Source organism: Anas platyrhynchos, chromosome 1 (assembly GCF_047663525.1).
Source record: "Anas platyrhynchos isolate ZD024472 breed Pekin duck chromosome 1, IASCAAS_PekinDuck_T2T, whole genome shotgun sequence".
Lineage (NCBI taxonomy): Eukaryota > Metazoa > Chordata > Aves > Anseriformes > Anatidae > Anas > Anas platyrhynchos.
In genome coordinates, this window is record NC_092587.1 from 99,615,527 (window position 1) to 99,632,254 (window position 16,728).

A 16,728-nucleotide genomic window follows, 5' to 3' on the forward strand; every position below is an offset into this window, starting at 1 on the left:
TAATAGAATATTCCAGTTTACAGACCAACCGATACACTTAAAACTTATGTGAAAAACATACTTCCTTTTAATTCAAATTCCTCTGTAAAATTTATCACTTCTGTATGCTGCTAGAGTCCATACCTAAAGCAGAGGATTACACAGAGTGACTGGATGCCTGGTTTTGACTATGTCTACAAACAGGGTCTAAAGTGTACTGCCGGTGTGCCTTATGACTGACCATGTTGTCATATAGTTTTCCACAGGTTAATTTTTCTCTCAAAAACAGAATATTTTATTATTTCTGTGTTTTATTTATTTATTTATTTTAGTTAACAGTATTAGTTGTAGTATTATGAGCTATATCCAACAAGAGGTTTGATCACCAAGTTCATGATGCTATCCAGATTCATGTACATATGTCCAATGCTGAGTTTTTCAAAGTGCTAACTATACATTTGGCTATACTTCATGATGCATTTTTAATGTTGAGATTTCCCAATGATCAAAACAAAGTTTCATCTCATCTCCTTCCTGTCAAAGGTATTCTCAAGACACACTTAATGAATCATGCAGTATACAACATGAGTTGCTTTTTTCTTTTATATAACCTGAGGAAAGGCACACACAATCCCATCACTTCCGTCTCTATAATACCAATAATACCAACCCTGGATGAGGAGCACCTACTTCACAGGACATACTCCCAGTACCAAGTTATTTTGAGCATTCCTATTAAAATAAGGGCTCTAGTTTCTTCTAGAACCAAGAGATGCTGTTTAAGATGCTGGAAACAAAAACATCTTGACTACTACCTTACCTGAAAAAAAAGCAGATATCTTTACTGAAAATGCCAGGAAATAATAATAATAATAATAATAATAATAATAATAATAATAATAATAAATTATTATTATTATTATTATTAATATAAAATATATAATATAATACATATATTATAGATATTAGATATTACAACATATAATATAAATAATAATAATAATAAAATTTATATATATATATATATACACACAATGCCTCTGTGTTTAAATGGCTAACTTGTTGAAAGAAACATTATGGGATAACAGGGTGAGCAATTGACAGATAGGCCAGGCTCAAGTGGACTTAAAACAGGATGGAGAAAAGTCACTAGTGTGGTTCTACAAGGCTCCAAATTAGGGCCTATTACCTTCAAAGTTTTTATAAATGATCCGGGGAGAGGAGAGGCAAAGAGGTGAGGAGGGGAGAGGAGGGGGATTGGTGTGATGCGGCTGTGGTGCCTGTGACAGCACAGAGGATGAGTCACAGCGGGGGAGCTGTCATCAGGGCCAGCAGCAGAAGCGCCTCCACACTTTGGCCTTGGCCGTCGGTGTGTGCAGTTTGCACCTCCTGCAAGCCATGGCTCGGCTGATCTTCCTCGCCCTGGCTGTGCTGGGCATTGCCCAGAAGCCGTGGTTCATGGATGATCATGTGGATGCGGATGCAAATGAGCGAATGCAGCAGCATGCAGAGCAGCTGATTGAAGGCATGGCTCGGCTGCTGCATGAGATGGAGGAAACGAGCCAGGAGCAGAGCGGGGTGGCCTTGGGAGCCCTGCTCTTCACTGCCTTGCAGCAGTGGCAGCTCTGGACCTTTATTGACCTCCTTGTCCTGCTCTTCGGGCTCTGCCGGTGGCTCAGGAAATGGAGACTTGGGCTCCGCAGCAGAAGCAAGCAGGGCAGCTACCCAAGGAAGAAGGAGAAGAAGGACAAAGACAACACCAACACCGATGACACCCGGGATCTGGGCAGGGTTTGGGCCAATCGCACCCAGTGGCCAGCGCCGCACATGGCCGACAAGTGCAAGGTGGTGGAGGAGCTGGTGGACAAGCTTCTTGGTGCCTGCCAAAGACTCTCCGGGGAAGCTCTCTTCAAGCCACGGCTGCAGCCGGCCATCGGTGTGGGCTGCTTCTCCGAAGACGGGAGTACCCGGCAGGACAACGTCCTCTACCGCCTGCTCGTGCCCCTGAGGCCTCCCCCCGGGCACGCCTTCCACCCGGAGCTGGGCGCCGAGGGGGAGACGCCAGCGAGGAAGCCCGGCCTGCGCGTGGAGCTGGAGTGCGCCTGCGCGAGGGAGCGGCTGGTGGGGGACATGCTGTGCTTCCTCCACCACCCCGAGGACGAGCTGAGGAGCAGACAGGAGCCCAGCCTGCTGCGCACCCTCTGTACCGGCTCCTACCTGGATGTGGAGGAAACCACTCGCTGGTTCCAGGCCTTGGTGAAAGCAGCCTGGGAGCTTCTGCCGCAGTCGCGCCACTGCCGCCTGACGGTGCTGCCCTCCCGCCGCTCCTGCAAGATCAGGCTGGCCAACGCCTCCCAGAGCACCCTCTCCATTGAGATCACGCTTGGGGTGCGGCTAGGCGACTCGGACTCCTTCCTGAGCCTGGAGTAGCCGCGGCCAGCTTCACCAGCAGCACGGCGCCGCCAAAGAGCTGCGCTGTGGCACAGATGCAGTCTGTTGGGCACATGGCCAGGCATGCCCGACCCCACAGCTTCCACCTCAACCATCTGCAGCCCCGCGCCCGTATGCTGGTGAGCAAAGGCTTTTCCCCCCACGCCCTGAGGACGGCTGTGATTCACCACCTGACAGCCACAGCCCTGGAAAAAAAGTGTAAAATTAGAAATCTTAGAAATCTTGGTTGACCAACTTGGACTTTTAACACAGACTCGCTGATATTTTCTTTAAAGATCAATACTGAAATCACAGTATCTTGTCATGACATGTGTACACTGCAAGCTGATATAACCACATTCATCTTCAGGCAGCATAGTACAAGCATGTAAACAAAACGTTTAAAACGTTTGATCTTTGTGCTGTTTTATTCTTTAACAAAATATCATGGGTTTCAGACTTTTTTTATATATACCCTAAACTAAAATTAAAAATAAAAATAAACTTAAAATAAAGAGGCAGTTTGTACTTTTTTTGCTCTGAGTTGCAGCTTCACTCCCCAAAAGGCAAGGTTCTCATACCTAACTACTTGCATTAACTAACTGTGTGCCGAGTAGTGCTACTGATTTTAATATATCATGCTTAAACCTGATGATGTTTATGTGTATTTGGGACTAGATTTAACTCATTAAATATCTAATCTAACTTATAAAAAAATGCTCTGGTTTTTTTTTTTTTTTTTTTTTTTTTTTTTTTTTTTTTTTTTGTGTTGTTTTTTGGTTGGTTGGTTGGTTTTGGTTTTGGTTTTGTTTCCAGCAATGTACATGTATAGATTTTGCTTCCTTGCAAGGTATGTATTAATGTAATTAACGCTGATAAATCTGAGTGGTTTCTATATGCATAGATCTCAAAGTTCAGGTTCTTCAGTTGTAGCAGCATAAGCTTTGCATGAAACAACTTCATATAATTCAGGTCTTAGTGTGGAGTGATCACTAGAAGCTATTTTTATTTTGTGTATTCATATGGTTTTTTTTTTGAAGAAATATCAAGGGAGAACATGAAATGTTCTTGTTCTGTGGCATGCAAATAGGGGCTATGCAAGTAAAAGTTTAGTATGCATGTGTTTACAGTAAGCAAATTCTGATATGTTTGAAATTGGCAGAAATTTCCATAGCTTTAAAGATTTGGCCCATAAAGCAGGCAAAGAAGAGACACAAAAAGCTTTGGTGAATTTATTATGTTGAGATTATGCCATCAAGGAAAACCATCCAAAGTTCACTCTGCTCTACAATTAAAATACATTTATATGTGACACGTTTGACTTCCTGTTATAGCAGTAATCATAATTCTTAACTTTTGACTTGTGTGCATTCAAATCCCTAACAAAGTTCATGATATTGCACTGATGTTATTATTCACACAAGTAATTCCTTTGTCTTTCTGAAAAAAATAAAATAAAATAAAATGAAAATAAAAAATTAATTGCATTATAGTTACTTACCTGGGTAGCTGTTGCTTTATTGGTTCCATAGGAATCCAAATTTTGTATATAAGCTCCTTGAAAAGACACCAGAAGACCACATCCGTATGTCCTGACTTAACATATAAATTCACAAAGCTCAGCCTGTTATGCCTACATGTCAGTTTGGATCAAAATTGGTAACACAACAGTGAATAAGTAGAGCTGAGAAGGAGATCTTTTTTTCAATTTTATTGGAAATTTCCTGAAGACAAAAATGTGATAGTACCTTAAAATAAACCACAACAAAGATTTTAAAATTTCATCTCACTTTACAGCTCTTCACGGCTTAAATAAAAAAAAAAAATAATAATAAAAAAAAATGTTTTTCATAAATTTGTAAAACTTTTAAGTAATAAATCAACAAGCTACTTTCTAAAAATGAGGAAAAAATTCAGCATGATTGAAATGCTTTTTTTTTTCCTTTTGAAATCAGCACATTTTTCTGAACACTTCAGTTGGGCAAGGCACCACTTCATAGAGAAAAAATGATGTTCTGGGAAAAAAAGAAAAAAAAAAAAAAAAAAAAAGAAAAAGAGAGAGCTGAAAGGGTTGAAAGTAAACTTTTAGTGACTTTTTAAGTTGGCTGTGAGAGATCCTAAGAAGACACGCATGCTGAATATTAGGAGACAGAAAGGGAAACATCCAAGAAATAATTTCAATGTTTTATGCACTCGGAGTATTTATTTATTTATTTTTGATTTCAGTGATTCTGCCTTCATTGCACCTACTGCCATCCACACCAGTAGTGCAGTCTCATGTTATATTTGCACTACCATTTGTAGCAGCATTTGGATACCCAGTTGTGCTCCTTTACCAAGCCTCATGTCTGTACTTATGTCAACAGTGGGGAAATTAGAAAGATTAGACTTTTCCTACTTTTTCACTGTCAACTCTGAAAGAGCAAGAAAGACATTCAAAGCTAGCACCCGGTCACCAACCTCAGAACAATCAAGGAAAAAAAATCAATAGCCACCATCCTTCCTTTGAAACCTAGCTGCTAGGACCACTCAGACACATGCCCACTGGTGTAAGAGAGACTGAGTAAAAACAGTTTTCTTTTGAAATAAAATTGCTTTCACTTCCAGAGAGTTGCATATGGAGCTTTGCTATGTTGTTGCTACACCACTGCTATTCTAATGGCTTGTGAAATGTTGAAGGCTAAAGGTGGGGTCCTCATCAGTCACTTCCTTCAGGCCCTAGAGCATTTAAAATGCGTGGGTGCCTCTTATTAGACACTGCAAAGTAGTCCACTTCTGCTTGGCACAGAGGTCTGAGTCCCGTAAAGGCTGAGTAACTTCATTCTGAGCTACTAATGCCTAAATCCCATGAGAACATGCACTTTAAGCATCTCTTTGCTCATAGAGCAGAACTGCAAAAACAGTAGTTGTATTTCCTTTACTATTTTTTTAATAAATAACGGATCAATTAGAGCAGTAACTCCAATGTTAACAAAATGAGCTTCCTTGTCTTGCATTCAATATTCTGCTTTGATAACCATGTACTATGTTTAAATTTTTATTTTTGTTGACAAAATTAGCACACTAAGAGAAGGAAGAAAAAAGTAAATATGTGTGAACTCATCTGGAATGGTGGTGCTTTCTAGTTCCCCTGAGATCCAGTAATAGTATTTGTATTTTATTCATAGGTTACTTAGTACAAAATCTTCAAAAGGCACTGGAGCAGAGAATTAAACCTTGGAGAACTTCTTGATATCCTTACCCATAGCTTTCTGACCCCAAGTGCACTCTATCCATTCTGGAAAAAATGACAGCAAGAGAATCTGTGTCTTTTCTACAAAGCCTGGAACAGCAGACAGGGTAAGGCATTTGCAGGTTGGAAACAGGGGGTTGATATGCCTCAATCGAGGCAGAGAACTTAAATCAGATCTCGCGTATAAAGACTGCATGTTATGAAAAAGCAAATTAAGAAGGATACCTAAGGAAACATTATTTATGTAGACAGATTTTGACTGATAACACAGTCCTTTGCTAGGCTGTGGAAGAAAGGCTTGGCTGCCTTTCTCTGAACAACAGACTCAGAATGATGAAATCTTAATGCTTGAGAGAAACAACACTTAACGTGTTCCACTTTTCACAGTGTTACCTATAACTTAAAATGCCAGCCCAGTGTGCTGGCAATACTGACAGCCTGGACTCAAACCTTGAAATCCATAGTTAGAGTACAATTCTTCTCAATATGTGAGTACACAAAAGAAATGGGAACTCATTATTCAGCAGATCTTCTGTCTGCATGCATTCAGTTGCAGCTGCTTATTCTTGAGACAAAAGTGATGTTAAGGGATTTTGTGGCATTTTTTTTTTTGTTTTTCCTTGCTGCTTCTTTATCCTAGGACAACGCCAAAGCTGAATTCTGTCTCAACTTATGTACTGTGCAGCACTGCTGGTCATGTTCAAGGTGAACCTAACAGGAACTGAAGGGAAGCTGATTCTTTTCCATAGGGTCCTTTCATACATGCAAAACCTGAAGTTAGTCTTGCTTCAGATTCCGAATAGAGAAACTTGCAGGATTTGATTAAAAGACATCTTTAGCTTTATTAATGGCATTTGTGCACAGAGTTTGTTTACCTCCCCATGCTCTTCACATTGAATGCTGAAAAACAAAATGATTTTTTAATGAAGAAAAGTTTCAAATTAAAAATTTACTTGAAAGATACCTCTACAGAAGCTGCAAAAACCTCTAAGCATGCTTAATCCCTACATCTTCTTCAGCTGGATAAACAAGACCTCAAATTAAAGTCCCAACTCATTCCTTTCCTAGACTTCATATGGATTTGAACAGCAGCAATCAATAATCCAATTTACATCTCAGCCAACACCTTTTGTGACTACAGCTACAGCTTCCCATCAGGCCTGTATTTATTTCAGCCCTGTAGCTCCTGAGAGCTGTTTGCACCATCTTGGTAGCCTGGGAGTACCAACAGACTGTGGGGGCTGCCAGGAGGAGGTAGGACCTCGCTACTTCACAGGGCTTGGGCTCTGGCCAGTAGGGTGGGTGGTTAGAGAAGCCTGACCAACCACCTGGTGTTGGTTCTGCTCTGTAGATTTTGTAGCTCTTTTTACATTCTGCTCAGCTGTAATTGACAGTTCTGTCATCATTTCTTCACCATCTTTGAGTGTATTGTTATAGATGAATACGTACTATAGTTTGGGAAGAATCCTTGCTCATCACAGCTGTCGTTTTCCTCTTCTTTGGTTCTTCTTGTTCCTTTTTCCTACGCTTTTAGTAGTGTAAGTCATGCTGCTTATATTGCATATGCATTGACAGATTTTTTGACTGACATGCAAATTAATTCAGAGGAAGGAAAAAAGAACATTTTTGTTCCTGACACTTCTTTATTTTTATCTTTTCATGCCATCTTTGACAGGCTTTAAAATCTTATTCATATTTTAGAAGTAACTTTAAATAAAGAGCAATTTGTTATATCAGAAGTGTGTTACTACTGCATCTTGCTATCCAATTTGTTCAAGTCTATGCTAAGAAAAGCTCAGAATGATACGATTCTGACACTAAACAAAATGCCTGTAGTTCTGGTAAATATTACTTTTTTTTTTTTTTTTAATCTGCTTGAGGGATTTTTTTTTTTTAATTACCCTGGGAATTTTCTGTGGTGCCCTTTAGCATGCTCCTTCAGTATTGCATAGGCAGAGCCCTGAGAAATATCTGCAGTTTATAAAATGGAATAGGATGGTCTCAGAAAGGGCCATTACTAAGAGCAGAAAACTCATTCTCATTAAATAAAAATAATGGCAAGTAGACTTGTCATAGTACCAGTGCCTGATATATAAGACTCCTGCATTTTAAGCCTTACTTATTGGCTTTCAAATGATTGTTTCATTCTTTTATTTTTCCAGTTCTACTGGTGTCCTGCTAATTTTACTTTAAGAAAACAAAGTGTTTCTTTGCTTTTCCCTTTTTATATTTACTTACATAGGAATTAAAATTGCCTGTCTCCTTCCACCTCCCACAGATCTATGGCCTTGGAATAATTCTGTAAATCCTGAAGAAATAGAAAAGCAATTTTATGGAGAGGAAATAGACTTTATGTGTATGCTGAATGAGTTTTAATCTTTTTTTTTTTTTTTTCCCCAAAAGATCACAAGTCTCAATTAGACTGGTGACTTCAATTTTTCTTCCTTTGGTAGAAAAGTTTTGAAACTTCTGTTTTTTCTTTCCTGCTGTATTATGGTCACCTCCAGTACTGCATACTGAATACCCATTGTTGTCCATCCCAAGAATCCAAAGGTACTGCAGGAATTTCTGTACTATGTGTAAGTGGTTTTCAGAGGTGAAAACACTGTCTGTGGATTGGAGATTAATGTCTGAGGAAAAGAAAGATCAGTGACAGTAAGAGAATACATGGGACTGGGAACCTGGGTACTGAAAAAATGGAACACGAGGAGAGAAGTTATGGGAAAGGAAAAAAAGAAAAAAATAGAAGGTTAATTCTAGTTTTTTATTGTCATTGCTCTTGTTTTTTGTTTGTTTTTTTTTTTCCCCTATTTTCCCTTAAAAACATTTTCTTCTAAGAAAGAATACTCCCTAATACAGAAATGTCACAGCTCTCTCTTTGCAGAATTTTTTTTTAGAATAGCACACAATTTGATGCAAAACACTCCTATTAACTGATTTGTTTTTCTTCCAGCACAGGTTTTTCAGTCCTTTTTGTTCTCTTGGCTAGTGTCTTACATTTTTCTAAAAGCTGTGTTAGTGTATGCGATGCTCTTAGCTAGTGAGGAAAACTCATACAAACAGTCTGAAGCATGAGTTTTCTTTACAATTGGTATACTTCAAAATTCTTTGCACTTCACAAGCTTAGTTGTGCTTGATTCGTGTTCCTGAACAAACAAGGGAGGAGGAGCAGCTTTGGAAAATATAGCACTTTTGGAGCCAACAACAGAACTTACTACTTATTTTAATCTATTTTTAACCCTGAGCTCATAGAGACAGGGTTTCTTGGACACTTTGTGTCCATATGTCAGATGTGAGACTTAACAAATGAAAAACTGGGCAGAATAGTGACTGTGGTTAGCAATTAGTCAATGAGTAACTGTCTCATTGGTGGCTTATGTAGAATAATACTTTCTTGCAACGTGCAAAACAGGAATATGAATTTAAGCCTCTTATTTTGAATACTGGTTAATAGGTGCTTTAGAATAATCTTACAGTGACAGTTTCATGTATCCATAATAAGTGTGCATAATGAAAAAACACTAAACTTTATTACCCTGTAGAGTTGTTTTTGCTTTCAACCACTTAATTTTTTGAATTTTAGAGAAGCTATAAACTATTTCCTACTGAGTTTCCTCTGATACAGATATTGTGATTTCAAGTAAACCTCCAGTTAACACTACAGTTAGGCCAAACAGGTACTAAATTACTTGGGGTTAGAGCCAAGTATGTAGTGATTTTAAGAAAAGCTAAAACAAAGGTTTGGGGTTAAATGTAGAAAGTCCAAGTCCAAACCTCCTGTAACTGAGCTTGTGAGCAATGTGCTGATTAGATTTCTTGCTTGAAAGCACTTTTTTTTTTTTTTTTTAATGGACATAAGAACTGTTTTTTTTAATATATATATATATTTATATATATATATATATATATATATATAAATATATATATATATATATATATAAATATTTTCCCCTCAGGAAACTTATAAAACTGAACTTTATTACTAACCTACCTCCACCTCAAAATGCTTAGTTTTGCATTATTCATTGTGAAAGCTACTTGCTATGGACAGATCACAATTCCTGCCCTGTTCATTTGTCTGACTTCTCTACTCCCTTGTAGTTGTGTGCATGCAATTCATCATTGCTTACCTTATTTCTGAAGCCCCCAGGGGTGAATAACTTTTAAACACTTTGATAAAGAGTTGTGCCTTTCTCTTTCTTGTCCTCTTCTAGACAATTTTCCTTAAGGCTGACCTTCCTACCTCCAGGGCATTTTGGAAAACCTGGGAAGGAGAAGAGGTGGCTGTTTTCAGATTTTTTTATTTTTTTTTTTCTGAGCCAAAACCTCTTAGCACTTCACCCCACCTCATCCCCTGCCCCAGGCTTGGGAGAAGCTTTGAATAATAAGTATATCATACTTGAAACAGAGTCAACCATTCAAGCTGCTGTTGTGGTCTTTGTTGCTTTGTTTCCTTTCTCTGTTGAGATCAGCCATGCAACCCATCTGCCATTGTGCAGCTGAAATCAACACTGGAAGCGCAGTTTTATCTTCAAGAAAACTGCTAAGATGAGAGGGGTGAACCCACTCCAGAAATCTTTTCATACCAATGTTTCTGAGACAAATGTTGAGAATTTTCTGCCTTAAATGAACATTCTGGCTGAATCCTTGGAATAAAAGCACAAACAGGCTATTTTACAGGTAGTATTTGGCTAGACTCAGTAAGCAAAACACCCTTCTCAACAGTGAAGAGGTAATCCTGAGAAACTGTGCTTGGAAGAGTGTTGTTGGTGGAAAACCCTACTGGGTGTAATGGTTTATCTTTCTTAAGATGCGTGTTTCTGCCTTGTTTCTTTGGGGCTTGGGGGATGTGGCACCCAGCAGTGTAAAAGTTTTCTTTAACTCTTTCTGATTATGATTCTGTTATGTTAAGAGCTCCTTAGCAGATGAGGCTGTTGCAGATTTTCAGGATGTCTTTCTTAATTCCTAATTCTACTCTGAATATCAGTTTAATACGTAGAATATGGGGGGAATTATTTCTTTTCAAGAAAAGTTATCAGATACTGTATCACTGAATTGTGCTAGAAGATTACTGGTAAATCATAATTTTTCTGTGCAGCTGATGGAAGAAATAAATCTATCTAAGCACATCAAAGCGAAGTATTTATGGCTCCCTTAAATAGCCTTTCTAACTCATATTTCCTATATAAATCAGTCTTGTTTGTGACCTTGGCAATACATCAGCGCTACAAAAATATCTAAATTGCTTTTTGCCAACTCAAACTGAGGTTCTTTTAACTTACCATTGCCTTCAATTTCTTTAAATATCACAGGAAATGTCCTCTCTGATTAAATACAGTTTAAACACTACAAAATGTTTTAGGGAAAAAAATCTAAGTATATTGTTAGATGATACCTTCATATCACCAATCTGAATTTTTATTACTGTGAACTTGACCACAACATACTGTAAATATCTGTTGACATGTAATCTCAAAGAAGCCTGGCTTCAAGTTTGTAGTTATAAGTTCCTTTTAAATTCTTTTTAAAACTATTACATTTTGAAACGTCCTTCTTTGAAGCTAGGATAGATCCCCTGAGGAATTTCCTTGCACTTCACTGGAGGCTTTTTGTCCCTATGTTATAAGGCCAAGAAAACTAGACCTCTTTTTGTTCCTTACTTCTTTTGAGCCTAACCTAAACTGCCTGCTGTTTCTTTTGAAAGTTCATCATGCTTCCATTGACACAAGCCCTGACCCAAATGCATATTGCAGCTTGTCTTCTGCCTTGTAGTTTTTCTGGCACAGAAAGCACAACTATCATAATCTTTTATCCTTTATTGATGTCAATATATTGATTTTAACAAAAGATCATGCTAGGAGATTTTGGTCTGTTTTCATTTTATCTAGACACTGTCCAGCGATGGTACAACATATGTTGATGACAAAACAGATCTTTGGTGTTTCAGGATGGAGCATTGATAAAAACAAAAACAATAAAAAGCTAATAAGGAAAAACAAGGCACAAATACCCTTTGCATGGATCGGGTAACTTGTGTGAAAAGAATTCAAATTTAAGAGGAAAATTGGTATCATTGCATTCTTATGACATTATTTATTTTTTTTCTTTTAGCGAGTGAATGAATGAAATTTCCTCAGAGCTAGAAATTTTACTTTCACCTGGTTCTGCAAGCAACTAAGTATCCAGTTTCATCTAAATCGCTGGAGATGTTCATTACTAAATTCTCAGAACATTCCACCCACAGTGAGTAACCAATTCACATGACTGCTGGAATAGCATGAATAATACCTAAGAAATAAAAATGTACATGAGGAAAACCAACCATCCAAAGAGACAGTAAATGAGAGGTTAAAAATAATGTCAGACTGTCAGACTCCCAGCTGAAAGCCTGAAGTTCTTGAAGGCTACAGGAGTATTTCTTAAATTCAGTACTTGGCTTTCTTAAAACAAAACAAAACTTTTTTATATTGCTTGAGAAGAGAATCATGGAGATATTTTAGATGCAATGAATCCAACATTTGCAATAAAACAGCATGCCTACACAAGCTCTGTATGATAACATATTCCTTCAAAATCTGAAAGCTTCCCCTGAGAAAAGAGGAAGGCACTGTCCCCATGCCTTCTGATCACCAAGAGCCCCAGCTGGTGGTAGTTACCTCCCCAGGGAAGGAGGGCAGGCTGGGATGCTGCTTTTACATGGTGAAGAAATGTTAGTTGCTTGCTGCCCAAGGGGTCAAGGAAGTGAGTATTGTGGTTAACTCATGGAAGCTCACGGAATTGCCTCAAAACGTGTCTGGTCTCCTGCTTTGTCTTCCCCCAGCTATCAAGGTGAGCTAAATTATAATCATTGTGAATCTGTGTCTTTATGCTGTCTGCAAGTATTAAAAACAAGCTGATTCTGTGGTTACCTGCTTAATTAAAGGTCGGTGCAACTTTATAGCCCTGAGAAATGTACTCCTGATTTACAGGAAAACATAAAAGTCAGAAGAAAATTGGGCCATATAATTTAAAGATCATTATTGCCATTCACTTTGAAATAATACTTCCACATTGGAGCTGAAGTTACATCATTCATTGTGATTTGTACTTTTAGAAATATGAGATGGACAACAATTTTTTCAGACCTCAACCTTTGGCTAGACAGAGTTATGATTAACTATTATAAGCGGAGTATTAATGTAAAGGAAAAAAAAAAAGATGGCAACAAATTAGAAGTAGAGATCTGCCAGCAAAACATTCTCTTCCAACCAAGAAGAGAATTTATGGAGGGGACAAAAACCTTAGATTGATTAATTTCATTATAATGAGGCACTCTGTTTAAAACAAAAAATCTATTTTTTAAAAAACAAGAGAAAACATAGGATTGGCCTTGAGAATGCAAGAAAGCAGTTGCAGACAAAGATAATGGACAACAGCATTCTGGAAGATTTGTATGTTTTTTTGTTTTTTTTTCCATGAGCATTTCTCTGAAGGAAAGGACAAAAGGATTATGTGAGATTTCTCCCACACACCCCCCAATGCCAAACCAGATCACAGATTTCCTTTAATTTTACCTACAGGAGAAATATAATGAACACTGTAGGATGTACATTAGTACTTCTCCCAGACTGGACTAGAATTTGAAACTGGCTCAGAAGACAACACAACCAAGTTTAGCATGAGATTAATCTCCTACTTATTTGTACTATGAGCAGAGATGTTTCCTCCTGTAAAAGTGTTTTTGTTTCCTTAAATAGTAAGGGAATAGCAGCTAAGGAAGAAGCCGGACTATGTGCTATTTTCCATCTTCCAATAGATAGAAAAGATGAGGAAAGATGTTTTCCTGAGTAGAGTTCCATGAGTTTTCCTGAATAGACCACAGAGGATATAAATTAACAGACTACATCCAAAGTAAACCAGATGTCTGTTATCCAGTCTACTTTCTGGCATATCTAAGGACATGATAAATCATTGATAAGGGAGATAAGGAAAGGTGGTGGCAAGTGAATACCTGATTGTTCCATATTTTTACTTTCAATAGCATTCAAAGAACACTGCAAAACAGATGAGTTATGTAATTATTCCCCTTCAAAGTTTTGTTTTACTTTCTTCATTCACCAGACCTGTTAAAATGCCTTAGATTTTAGCTCTAGTAAAAATCTGGAAAGACTACCTCTTTCCCACCATCAATAATTAAATGACATGATTTGAGACCCCTCTTTTACCTTAAAGACTAATGAATTATATTTAAAAACAAAATATTAAAATTAGACAAACTCATTAAATTGAGGAAGACTCATAATGGGTTCACAAGAAACTGAAAAAGGCAGCTGTTGCTTTGCGGGGGTCCCAAGCAGAAGAGTTCCCTAAGCTGTCCCATTTAGATGACCTGTAGCTCAGATGATTGCTGTGAGTGCCACCTCAGAGGTCTGGTTCAGAGCACTGTGCCCAGATGATGCAGCAGCCATTTCAGCTATTTTATATCTTCATTCACTGCATCAGATGATGAGTGAAAAGGCAGAAGAATGCAGAAACATTTCTCTTTCTGATATAGAAACTGGAGAGGGTAAGTTCCTCTCTATGCCATTGCAATGGCCAGATGCAATCCCCACCTAGCAGTAGCCAAAACAAACGACTGCAAAAATGGAAAACAAGATTCTACCTTACTATTTTCAAGCAACAGCTTTGAGGGTCCATATTCATAAATGTGGCTCCAGGGGTCTAGGAAGTGAAAAACAGAAGGCAGTTTAGGAGTTTAATCTTCTGTTGCAAAACAGGATTTAATCATTTTTAGCTCTTTTTAGTCCTAGTATTCAGTGTATCAGTATAGGTTGCTTTTAAAACTTGGTCTTCAGAATTCTATCTTATATGAAAACATCTATGGATCATAGCAAGTTTTCAAACAAATTTTCTCCTTACTCAATAAAATATTGCTGTGAACTGAGTGAATAAACAAATAAACCACACCAAACTTATACAAAATATACCTCCCAAGTAAGCCTTTAGAAGTCAGAAAGATTGTTTTCTGGCAATCCCAAATTTCTGCTCTAAGTTCTAAAAATGTTTTTGTCAGAAATATCTTTGTTTGAAAAACACTTCTATTAGTTTCAGTTTTCAATAAAGGAAAATGTTTGTGAGTGCTCTTTATAATATCATATAATCTGTTCCTTTTTCATTAAAATCAAAGCAGTGTGTACATGTGATTTTTTTCACCAACCAGCACATTCTGGTCACATCCATTATTTTTCATATGGTGAGACCAATCTCATAAGATGGAAGCAGATGGTAACAGTTCCCCCAGTATCATCAAATCAAATTGAGACAGCAAAAATAAACATTGGTCCCAAGCTTAGAAACTAGGTGAATATTCTGCATTCTGAAAAGCTGTGCCAATTTCTTTAGAAACCATGAACAAAATAATGCTGATTAAGAAATAACAATGCATATCCAGAAATAATTCTTAGGAGAGATGAGTGTACTGGAGATGCGAGACTACCTCATACTTAATCTTCCATATCAAGATGGGTTTCATTTAAAATGTGTGAATATTCTCCCTCTGATCTTTGTGTTGAGAAAGTACTCTTATCAATATTAATTCTATGTAACCTGAGGTTCAGTATTGAAATCAAGAACTACAGGTAATATTTGCATTTTCTTTGCTTCCTCTATTGAACAATCAAAAACACTAAAATATCACTACTATATGATGAAAATTCATATAGTAAATATCTTCCAAAATCACTGTCTTACTATTAACATCAAACTCTGGTTCTGTATTTTTCTTTTTTACATTTCTTTCATGTATTTATTTTTCACCATTCAAAAATATTAAATCATGGCAAATGACAAGCAGCTGTTGGAAAAAACAATATCCTTCTGAAGGAGGAAAACCAAACATATTGGGAATATAATATCAGATCACATCAGCCTTAGTTATGCTTCTTATTTTGAACATAAAGTGTAAGGAATAAATATTTTAATTGATTAGGACTTTGAATGTATTTGCTATGTTAAAAAGAAAGTCTAAAGTGAACTTATTTTGGTACAATGAAATAAAACTACCACCTTCTAGGATTTCATTCTGGCAAAACCCTTTAGTTTTCTTCCCTCTGTCTGTCCATCTTCATGGATCCATACAATGACATCTCTTCTGCATTTGGCTCATCTTCTCTAATCCAAAGATCGAGGACACCAGATGGTTTCAAAGAAATTATTACCTATTACTGTAGATCAGGTCTTTCCCTGCTCTTCAAACAACAATAACAATAAAAAGAAAACATCACCCCTTGAGATTTATTTTTTCAATTATCTCTCATGTGTAACGTTTTCATCTCAAACAATTTACATTGGTAAATTTGTATGTAACAGAAAATTCAGTATTCTAGTAGTGATGTAGGGGAGCTGACAGAAAAGCAGCACAATTTCTATCTTGCCAAACTGTTGCCTTTGACAGAGGAATAGCAGTAACAATGCCTATGACACTAATGCTTTTATGTGACATTTGAATAGTGAGTGGAGTAGTGAAAAAGGAGAGGGTTTATGTGAAGTAGCCTGGGACAATAACATAGCATTTGTGTGATACTGGTATCGTATATTTTATAGATAGGGAGAATAACTCTGCTCAGGTAAAAATACTTAGCAGCCCCTCTCATATGGAATGCTTTCTTTGTTATCTTCCAGAAGGTGACTTATCCTGTAAGAAATATGTTGCACAACCCATCGTGTGTCTTGATATTCATCGCAAAATAAATGTTATGACATATTAATTTGATGAAGAGATACCATGAAAAATATCACAGCATAAAAGGAAAGTGTTATGACTAACAGTGTTCATAAATGAAAAATTGTTCTCCTTAGTGTAGTCAAAGGTAGTCTGTATTTTAGATTTTGGTATAATCAGTACCCGACTTAAATAAGTTATGTCTTCTAAATTTTAGATGGCAAGATGTTAGATCACTAACAGGATGTATGGTACATGTGCTAACACAGGAGTGAGGGAAAGAAAATCCCCTAGCATTGTTGAATAACATAATTCTTGTGGTTTGGTACTGGGTAGAAGAGGGAATTTCAGTTTTACAGTGAATCCTCTTGTTATTCAATTCCTCTTG

General features: G+C 37.4%; 1 protein-coding gene and 1 long non-coding RNA gene across 5 annotated transcripts in view; both read left to right on the plus strand.

The window, feature by feature from the left end:
• Positions 1–1,287: 1,287 nt before the first annotated feature.
• On the plus strand, positions 1,288–2,924 carry LOC140001444 (inositol 1,4,5-trisphosphate receptor-interacting protein-like 1). Its single transcript, XM_072033058.1, has one exon. The coding sequence runs from the start codon at positions 1,378–1,380 to the stop codon at positions 2,407–2,409; it is 1,032 nt and encodes a 343-aa protein (XP_071889159.1). The 5' UTR covers positions 1,288–1,377; the 3' UTR covers positions 2,410–2,924.
• A 3,874-nt stretch (positions 2,925–6,798) lies between these two features.
• LOC106016461 (uncharacterized) overlaps positions 6,799–16,728 on the plus strand; it is a 30,688-nt gene continuing 20,758 nt past the window's right edge. For 3 of the 4 annotated variants that reach the window (XR_002401166.4, XR_001189192.5, XR_002401168.4), the window contains exons 1-2: positions 6,799–6,895; positions 11,753–12,469. This is a non-coding gene — a long non-coding RNA (uncharacterized lncRNA). The remainder of the gene's footprint in view (positions 6,896–11,752; positions 12,470–16,728) is intronic. The other variant, XR_002401167.4, reaches the window with a different exon arrangement.